The sequence below is a fragment of the Centruroides sculpturatus genome, unplaced genomic scaffold, assembly GCF_000671375.1.
Source record: "Centruroides sculpturatus isolate CEXI.00-Female unplaced genomic scaffold, Cexi_2.0 scaffold1013, whole genome shotgun sequence".
Taxonomy (NCBI): Eukaryota; Metazoa; Arthropoda; class Arachnida; order Scorpiones; family Buthidae; genus Centruroides; species Centruroides sculpturatus.
Window position 1 is genome coordinate 307,766 of NW_019385624.1, and position 10,119 is coordinate 317,884.

Here is a 10,119-nt window from a genome sequence, read left to right on the forward strand (position 1 = left end):
CATTCCAAACACTCACAATGTACAAAACACATGCACTAAAAAAATTACCAAGTACACATAACTCGCCCAGGAAATAAGGCATCTGTGGAGGATGGAAAGGGTGCTTATTGTACCTGTTGTTCTCTCCTGTACAGGTGTGATACCACACACACTACACAAAAGCCTGGGAACATTACAATTGAATAGAAATACACACATAACACTACAGAAGGCCACTATGTTGAATACATGCCATATTGTTAGGAAATTCCTGAATACAGACACTGACACACACATTTGATTTTAGTTTCATTTTGGTTGCTATGCCTTGACTCTGGTCCAGCATAGTACTCAGCCACCGGTGTAAACCGAGTATAACCCACTAAACCCAACATAATAATAATAATATTTGCAGCTTTCTGTAGTGCCATGTATATATTTTATTATAGTTTAATGTTTCTAGACTTTTGTTTAGTGTATGTGGTATAACATCAGTGGAAGAGAGGACAACAGGTACAATAAATACCTGAACCATCCTCCACATCTGTCTTATTTTTTGAGTGAGTGGAATGTACTTGTTGACTTTTTTCAGAGTGAGCATTATTTATGTTACAAGTGTTTGCAATTAAAAATGTCTATTATATAAGTGATATTACTGCATTTGTCAATGAAAAAAAAAGTGAAAAATTCTTTAATCTGCAATTATGCTTTGTCGTAGTATATTTTGTGTGTGTTATTTTCTAATACTGCTTGTGAAGTATATTTGTAGTATGGTACCTGAATGTTTAATAACCTGTGCTTCTGTGCAAGCTTTTGGTGTATTATATTTTCTACTTGACTATGCCTATGTAAATAGTCTGTGCTAAGAGTTTGCAACCACAAATTATGTTGTATTGTTTCTGGCAAAATGTGGCATTTTTTAAACAAGTCATTTGTGAGTGAGGTATCCTTCAAAGTGTGTTTCCTGTAGTTTTTACTGTTTATGTCCTGATCTTAAACGGCAACCATGAAACCCTCAGTCTCTCCAAACAGGTAACCTCTAGTCAGCCAGTACTTTAATGCAGTTTTGTCAACATATTCCTGAGCTAGGCATGCCTGCCATTAAGCGCCTTTTGGGCCAATGAATTAGTAGTGTCTATGTATTTTATATGTTTAGCTATGTTCAGGTGCTCAGAGTGCAAGTTTAAAGGTGTGGTTACTGTCTGCCAGTGATAGTTTATGTAATCTTGATGTTTGTTTTTTTGTAAAAACAACTCCTACAGTGTCTATCTTTGTAGTGCAGATTAACTATATTAGTAAGACCACAGCCATCTTCACAAAAAAAAGTTAGTCTTTCTATGCATAATTTTAGGTGATATTGTTTATGCTTAGTAAGTGTTATTCTTGTTTTCCTTTGGAGTTGCTTGAAATCTGTGCATGTCAAGTGTATACCTCCAAAAAAATAAATGAGTACAGGAACAACATAGGTATTAATAGCATGTTTTGCATTTAGGTGTGTTTTTAGTACTGCATGTAATCTATTCTGGTAATCGAGTGTTAACCTCCTTTGATTTATCTGTGCATGTTCTGTAAGTTTGGCCTGTGTGATTTTAATTATTATTATCACTATTATTGTTATTAAAAATACATATATAACTTACTCGAAATCTTCTTGACGGATAAATTCTATGATAATATCCTTTTCAGGTTGAATTTGTAACATTTTTAGAATTAAACATAAAAAAGGAGTTGGCGTAATATTGCTTCCAAAAACACCACCACAGAATTCTAATTCCACTGCTTTATCCACCAGCAGTTCGGCTATAAAATAAGACTTCAATTAATATACTTAAAAATATACTTTTAATTAATGTTAATTAAAACATAAACATCGTCAAATACACTAAAAAAAAAAGATAAATAAAGTCATGATTCCAATTCATTTTCTTCCTAAAAAAATTCAAAAATAAAAAAAAACTTTCTGAAACGAAATAATGAAATAATAAGATTTAGTAAATCCAAGGATAAGCGTATACTTCAGTAGAAACAGACTCTGTTATTTGTCTTATTTCCTGTTTTTTATAGCATAGAAATGGCTATTTACTGTCAACAATAGTGTAGCTTGGTTGACTTATACTTTTCCTAGTACGTACCATCAAAGAAAGGAGAATGGACAAGAATAGTCAACAAATACAAATGTTTGGTAAATAGAGTGTTGAAAAAATCAAATATTTTACTGTTAAAAGAATTTTATATTATTAGGTGACCAAAAAAGTTCTGTCGTTTTTTGTGAAACTACAAAGTTTAAAGAATGTTACACGCAATACACAACAGATGACACTAAAATTCCAGCATTATGTTAATTCAGATTTAATGCTGATTCACCTTACATAAAGAGAAGTGGAAAGGTTATCTCTTAATATTATAAAAACTGACTTGAAGATGAGTACTCTGAACGCTATAATTTGTGCTTGTATGTTGTATAAGTTTAAACTTGAAACAAATGCTGTGCAAATGGCTCAAAAAATATGCCAGGCTTTTGGACAAGGTTCTGTCAGCACTCACACCACCCAAAGATGGTTTACAAAATTTTCTTCTGGCGATGAGTCGCTTAAAGATGCGCCATGAGAATGATGATAAATTACAGGCTGCAATCGAAGAGGATTCTGCTCAAACTTGTCAGATGTTAGCACAAAGGTTCTCTGTAAGTGACGAAACTGTCTGTTTACATTTGCATTGTCTTGGGAAAGTTTACAAGCTCAGTAAATGGATACTTCATCAATTGGCACCTGCCAATATTGTGCATATGGTGGACTGCAAATGGAATTGTTCACTATGAACTTATACCATCTGGCCAGACTATTACTGCTAATGTCTACAGCGACCAACTGCATTGAGTTCACCAATCACTTTTGAATAAACAGCTAGCTTTAGTGAACCATAAAAGCGTTCTTTTCCTACACAATAATGCTATAGGCCTCATGTCGCGCGTATGACCTCTGACACAATTTAGACCCTTGGATGGGAACCTCTTTTGCACCCTCCTTATTCCCCTTAGATTAGCCCTTCTGACTATCACCTATTTTTAAGCCTAGATAATCATTTGCAAAATCGAAAGTTCAAAAATAAAAAGGCTATGGAAACAAAGTTAAGATTTTTCAACTCTAAAAATCGTGACTTTTACAAAAATCGAATTTATAAACTTGTTTCCTGTTGGGAAAAGGTTATTGAATGTGAGAATGGTTATTTTGATTAATAAATTGTGTTATTTCCAATACATTTTTATTTTTGTTTTCTTTCAACAAAAAACGACAGAACTTTTTTGGTTACCTGATAAATATACTGTAATTAATAACAAATATAAAAAGAAATATGTAGTTGATTTTACAAAAAAATTTATGTATCACTAAAATGTTCATTTTGTGCATTAAACCAGTTTTTAATCTTAATTATGTTGGAAAAGCTATTCTGAAACTAAATAACAATAATATTTCATTTAATAACAAATATTAACATTAATATTTGTTACTTTTTATAATACATTTAATAAAAATTCAATTAATAGAATTTCGAACTTTCAATAAATCAAATTAATTAAATACAGTGGTGCCTTGTATAACGTACTTAATCCATTCCAGATAGATGTCCGTTAAGTGAAAAGTCCATTATATGAAACGAATTTTCCCATAGAAATACATGTTAAAACACATAATTCGTTCCGCAGCATAAAATAACCGTACAGTACCATTAAAAAAATTAAAATAAAGCATTCACCGATTTTTCTGGATAGTTAGATGTTGTGAGGAAGAGGTGGAGGAAAACTTTCTTCACACATTTATACAGATACAGACTTTTTACACATTGCAGCAGGTCTCTTTTTATTGTTTTTTAATCAGAGTCAGATTCAGCAGAGGCTACAGTGCTTGCAAGGTCATCTCTTGTTCCATTCTTTGTTTTTTGGCAGCTGGCTTCTTGAAAAACATGTCCAAGGTGGTCTGTTTCTCTCTCTTCTTCAACACCTGTCGGTAATGACTAGAAAAAATGTCATTGTAGAGACAATTGATCCTGTTGGTCTCACCTCTGTTTAAATAATCAGTGTTGGTAAACTCCTAAATCTCTCCCCATTTGACAAGGAAGTTTTTGTCAACTTTTACTCCTGATGATGTCTTGCTTTGTTTCAATTAAAATCACCTTTGTTTTTTTAGAAGCCATGATTTGCACAACATTTGAATAAATGTAAATACCTTGCACTGAGGTGATGTACTGTACGTAATAAACAAGGAAGCAATCCGAATCCCAATGAGAGCTCTCTACTTCATATATACTAATAATATGTTCTAATAATACTAATATATTATAAAAATACAAGATTGTCATTGGCAACAACAAAAGTGTGGAAACATCATTTGCACTTGTTTGCCTCACATAACTGCCCAACGGAAAGTCCGTTGCTCAAGTCATGTAACGGCCAAACAGATAGTCCGTTATTCGAGGCGTACGTTATACGAGGCACCACTGTATATTTATTTAGCGAAATGTCCAAAAAGTTGGCATTTATAGGATTTTAAAACCTCAAAATAATCACGGACTAAGCAACTTTATATAATCTATATATAATCTGCCTAAAAGTAAAATTTGCTTTCGTAGCTTTTGGCTGACCTCAACAACCTAATTTACAAGTGTAACTCTCTTCCGTTTAACACGATATAAAAACTTGAAATCACGACTAAAGCTGCTAAGATCTATATTCAATGTGTAAAATAAATCCACATTTAGATTAAATACTATTTTAACTAACTCTCCAGGTTCTAAAATTTTAGGCACATCTACAATTAAAATACAAAGTCTTTTTTTTTTTTTGTTTTAAAACACTAGTACTCAACTTTGTTTTTGCTAACCTATCATGACTACAAACTCTTTCCTTGTTTTTATTTGTAGCTACACACACTAACAAGCTATTATTATGTGTCTTCTTCACAATTTTAGTCTAATCTTATCTTCTAATAAGTCAATAGCAGATAGAAACTTATGCTTTATCTCCTCAGCATCTTGGTCCGATGTTCCCTTAACAACCACAACACGTTCTGCTTCCTAAATTGATTGCTGAATACTAATCCTACTAGCCATTTCTGCATATATACTTACTCTGGACCGACCTACCCGAGGCCGCTCTTTCGAGACTTTCAACTCTACCCTTGAATTGCTCATTTTCCATCACTAATGAATGCACAACAGCAGTGACCTCACTAAAAAGTTCCATTACTTTCTGTGCCATTACTGCTGTTATTCTATTTATGTCTGAACAAATTTTTTGAAATATATTTATATTTATTTATTTAGCTATCTATTTAACTTTGTCAAACCCTTGTAAGATTCAAGATACATAGAACCGATATGACTAAAAGTTTGGATTAATTGATTCAAATTAAATTTATAAATCTTCATTCATAAATTTTGAATCACTATCACTATATCACTATTGACAAGACTGTGTCTTGTTTATAAAATTGTACTGCTGGTTTATGTTACCAGCTTAGAGGTATGAAAGAGTGCATATCGAGAGTTGATATTTGGCACAGAGTATTAGGTGCCCAAATCATTTGCACATAAAAAAATCCAGATTTGTAGGTAGTCAGGGGGACTGAGAACCGAGTCAAAATAAAATCCAAAATGGCAACCCTCTTCTACAAACAGGCACCTCACCCCACCGAAATCAGGCGAGGGAGAGTACCACTCACAGTCATTCTAAGAAGGGAACTCTGATGTTAGTACTAAACATGTAGTTACTTCTATGTTAAATAAAATTAGTAATTTAATTTTGTAACTTTGGGAGTGCTTCAAATATGACATTAAAACAGGGTGTCATTACAAGTAAGTTTTTTAACATTATCTAGTATAGTAAAATTGTGGAACCGATAAAAATTTGACGTTATATTAGGGTTGTCGTTACATCCAATGACGTTATATTAGGGTTACACTGTATATTGTTTGTGCAAAATAAATAAATAATTTCGGACGATACAATAGCCACAATTATTTTTTTCAAAAATGGGAAATTTTCGTTACGCATTGACAAAAATTCAACCCGGGCAGACGCGCAATGGAAAGAAATTTCAAAATTGGATAGGTTAATTTCATCGAAAATGCATTGTGGACGACCTCGTAGTCGCGGCCAGCAAAGTTTGAACAATCGCGCCAAAAAGCAGCAATACCAAAGAAGATTGGAGAATGAGAACAAGACTCGCCTTGAGCGTCAAAGTAATTCCGTTTAGTAGTGAGTCTCCGAGACATAGTCCTGTCTCAAATACAATTTTTCCATTTTACTTGTATATTTATATTTAATTTCTACAATATTTCTTTATATTCATAACTAAATTAGTTGATAAGTGCACTACAAATATAAATTATATCACTGGAGCAATGTAATTTACTATATATAATATAACATACAATTGTAATTACAGTAGTACAGTACCTCATGATATGAACGCTTCAACATATGAAATTTTCAAGATACGCCATGAAATTGAAACATATTTTTGCTCCACAGTAAGAACAAAAAATCACCAAATGACAAACCCTTGTAAGATTCGAAATACACAGAACCAATATTAGTTCACGGTGCCACTGCCATGATCACGTGTTCTTTCTGTTCATCGGTCTCAGTTTGCGTGTTTGCTTCGTTCTGGAAGGATCTCACTCGGTAAAGGAAATCTTGAGGTATTATCAGAAAGTGACTGATTTTATTGAAAAGAAACATCCCGAAAACATTCACACTGGCTGTATTGCTGCTCAGTTTAATGACATTTGCCTAAGTTATTTTAGAAACATTTTAAAAAATAGGCACAGCTTTGGATAGATATTTTACCAAGCAACCTCTGTCCAGTGAAAGTGCTGGTGGAAGTAAAGGAAAGAAAGCAAAAACAGTGAATAAAAAATTGAAAAAAATATATATACTAGCTTACCCGTCGCGCATTGCTGCGATCTCAGAAGAAACGAAATTCAAGCAAACTCGTTATGACAAAATTCAATTTACATTTTATCATTTTTATCGAAACTTATTATTATTCATTTTCATCGGAAAAACATTTCAAAGTGTCGTTTCGATTCTATTCATTTATTGGAGTGCTTGCGGATACACGATATCTTTTGTTTTTCCGTCTGGTGCGTACACGAGTAAATCAGAAGGTTTTCCGACGCGTGAGCTGGCCACGTACAGTTGTACATGTGAAAAGCATGGATTCTCTAAATTTAGCCCACACTTGCAGCGATTGTCAGAAGTGCGATATTACCCATTTATATATATATATTTTTAATCCTTCATAATTTTAATTATTTAATTGCTCCTTCCTCTCTTCCTTGGAGTGTTGTGAAATTTCTGATGTTGGATAATAAACCGTTTTATTGTAATTTGTCTTTTTAAATTATTTTGAGTCGATATTAAAATTTGGAGAAGCGGGATTCTAGATCGGTAAAATAGGCGAATTTCCTCCTACAACTTCGGTTGTTGTTCAGGGTACAGTTAAGGTTTCAACGAGGTTCGAGCGAATACATAATTAGAAAGAAAAAAAAAGTTGAAATAAAGTGATTAAACAAAAATTATTACAAATATCATAAATAACAGTTCACAAATGCACAGAGATATTTTTTGAAGGGAAGAAATGGTCTTTACAATTTGAAATCGATCGAAAACACAGTGAAATGTATAAACACGCGCCATCTATCGTAAGTTAAATGTACTATGCCGGAGTGTATTAAAAATCTTCCCAAAGTTTTATGGCAATCGTACTATGCCACAAACCTTCGCAGGAGTATATTAAACAACTTCCCAAAGTTTCATGGCAATCGGATAAACGGTGTAGTCATGCATGAAGGACATAGGACAGACAGCCATACATTCATTTTTATATATATAGATAACAGAAATGATAAAAAATTAGTGTTAAGTATTTTTTAAGTTATTGTTACATTATGTTATGTAAGTTAAGTTTTAGTATCATATCCCTTCTCCTCCTCCTCATCCTCCTCCAGTTTACACCTCCACTGTTGTCTATCCTCATAAATAAACAGCAAATAATACTACATTTTTTTTTTATCAATTATTATTCTATTATGGTTATTTATACATTTACAACTACAAAATGTACTTTTCAGTGTTTGCCTTACTATAATTTTTTTTTCAATGTACTACTAAGCTTTAATTTGAGTGTGTTTTTTGTGTTGGAACTGATTATTTGGTTTCACATGTAATCATATGGAGAAAAATGATTCACCTTACGACATTTTCATGATACGATCTCAGTTTAGGAACAAATTAATTTCATATCCTGCAGTATTACTGTACACTGAAATGAAGCATATAAATAGTTATATTAAACAAGAAAATTTATTTTCCTGTAGAATTTGATCTAATTATTAATAACAATTTCTTAAGTCAAACATGAGTATATTTACTAGAATAAATTTAGTTAGGAACCAAAAAAAATTTTTATAAAATTAATTCTTCTATAATAGTCCCTTGTCCACATTGACACACTTCTGCCATTGCTCCTTGATCTTCTGCAACTCAATTGTGTATTAATCTGCAGCTTGAGCCTCAAACCAATGCTCTAATTTTTTAATAATATCACAGATAACAAAATGCCTATCCTGCAAGGGCTTCTTTTTAAGAAAGTTGTCACAGAGTGCCAAATCAGACAAATAGGAAAATTTCAAAGTCCAATTAAAATGCCACCACAACTATGGCATGAGCAGAACAGACTGGTGCATATTATGCAAAACTTTCTTGAGTAGTGCATGCCCTGTTTACTTCAATTTTGTCTAATTGAAAACTCATGATCACATTTCATCTAAAACATCTACTTGTATGTTCAAAAAAAGATCAAATGATGCTAAAAATACTTTTTTCTCTTCATTTCTTTTAATAACATAATTAGTAAAACAGAGGTAATTTATTACACAAATATAAATTAATTAAATATTACAATTTCACTTAAAAATAGACATCATCTATGGTACAGCCATCTTGTATAAATAACTGGAAAATATTTCAATTAATTAAAAACTACTACAACTAGTATAGTGTCAAATATGCTAATGGCTTGATTACAGCTAGGAACAAAAGCAGTGATTTTTCTAGAAAATATGTTGGATAGGAGCACTTATTTCACTAACAGGCAAAGTGGTCAGGCAGACTTGTATGTTTTCCCCTCAAAAAATAATCTGGGGAATGCTAAGTTTGTATTCACTTTTCAATATAATGGCTTAAGTCTATGTTAAAGTAATATGTAGGAGCTTTATATTTGAATGTCTTTGGTATATAATAAATATATTACTGGCAGTTTTCTTACACGGTGCAGCCATTTTTTAGTAGTGAAAACAACATAATAATTTTGACGAAATAACAACATTACACTGTTGTTAGGTTGTCATCTCATTTTATTTAAGTTTTTTTACAATTATTATTTTACAGATTTGTTTCATTTTATAAATTATCTTTATGTGCAAATATATTATTTATAGCTTAAAGAATATTTCATTGCATTTTTATAAAAAGTTATAATTTTTGTGTATGAGTTCCCTTAACTTTCAAACATCAAACTTACAAACAATTTGAAAAAATTTGTCTAAAATTTAAACTACAGTAGAGCATCAATTATCAAACCCCCGATTAACCGTCACATCAATTAACCAACAATTCTAGTCGGCAAATTTCAAATGTCTGCTAGTGATGTGGCACTACAATATTTGGCTATGTCTTGGCTGCTTTAATATTATTTTTGTTAAATTTTTGCGTGTTTTAGCTGACAACATGGCTCGATCATAAAAAGGAGACCAGTATTTAAACGATATTTAATTTTCTAATTATATGTGGTTGTTTGTTTTGTGAGCAATAAAATAATTTTAAAATAATTTTTAACGATACAATAGCCACGATTATTATTATTTTAAAGAATTTGTTAGGCTTAACATCGATGAAAATTCAATGCGAAGTAGGTTAATAGCAATATACAGTAGAACCTCGAAAACTCGGCCTAATGTGGACCGAAGGGTGGCCGAGTTTGTAAAAATGCCGGGTTATCGGGAATGGGGTTAAAAAAAATAAGTACGAGTGTTTCCTCAGAAAATACTGTACTGTACTTGTATGTATTGTTTACTTGA

The 10,119-nt window shown here is 32.0% G+C and overlaps 1 protein-coding gene across 1 annotated transcript in view; it reads right to left on the bottom strand.

Annotated features, from left to right (window-relative positions):
* Positions 1-1,783, bottom strand: part of LOC111640709 (pre-mRNA-splicing factor 38A-like) — a 20,868-nt gene extending 19,085 nt beyond the window's left edge. The window contains exon 1 of the mRNA XM_023386742.1: positions 1,620-1,783. Within this exon, the coding sequence (XP_023242510.1) occupies positions 1,620-1,681 (62 nt within the window). The 5' untranslated portion in view covers positions 1,682-1,783. The remainder of the gene's footprint in view (positions 1-1,619) is intronic.
* Positions 1,784-10,119: the final 8,336 nt, after the last annotated feature.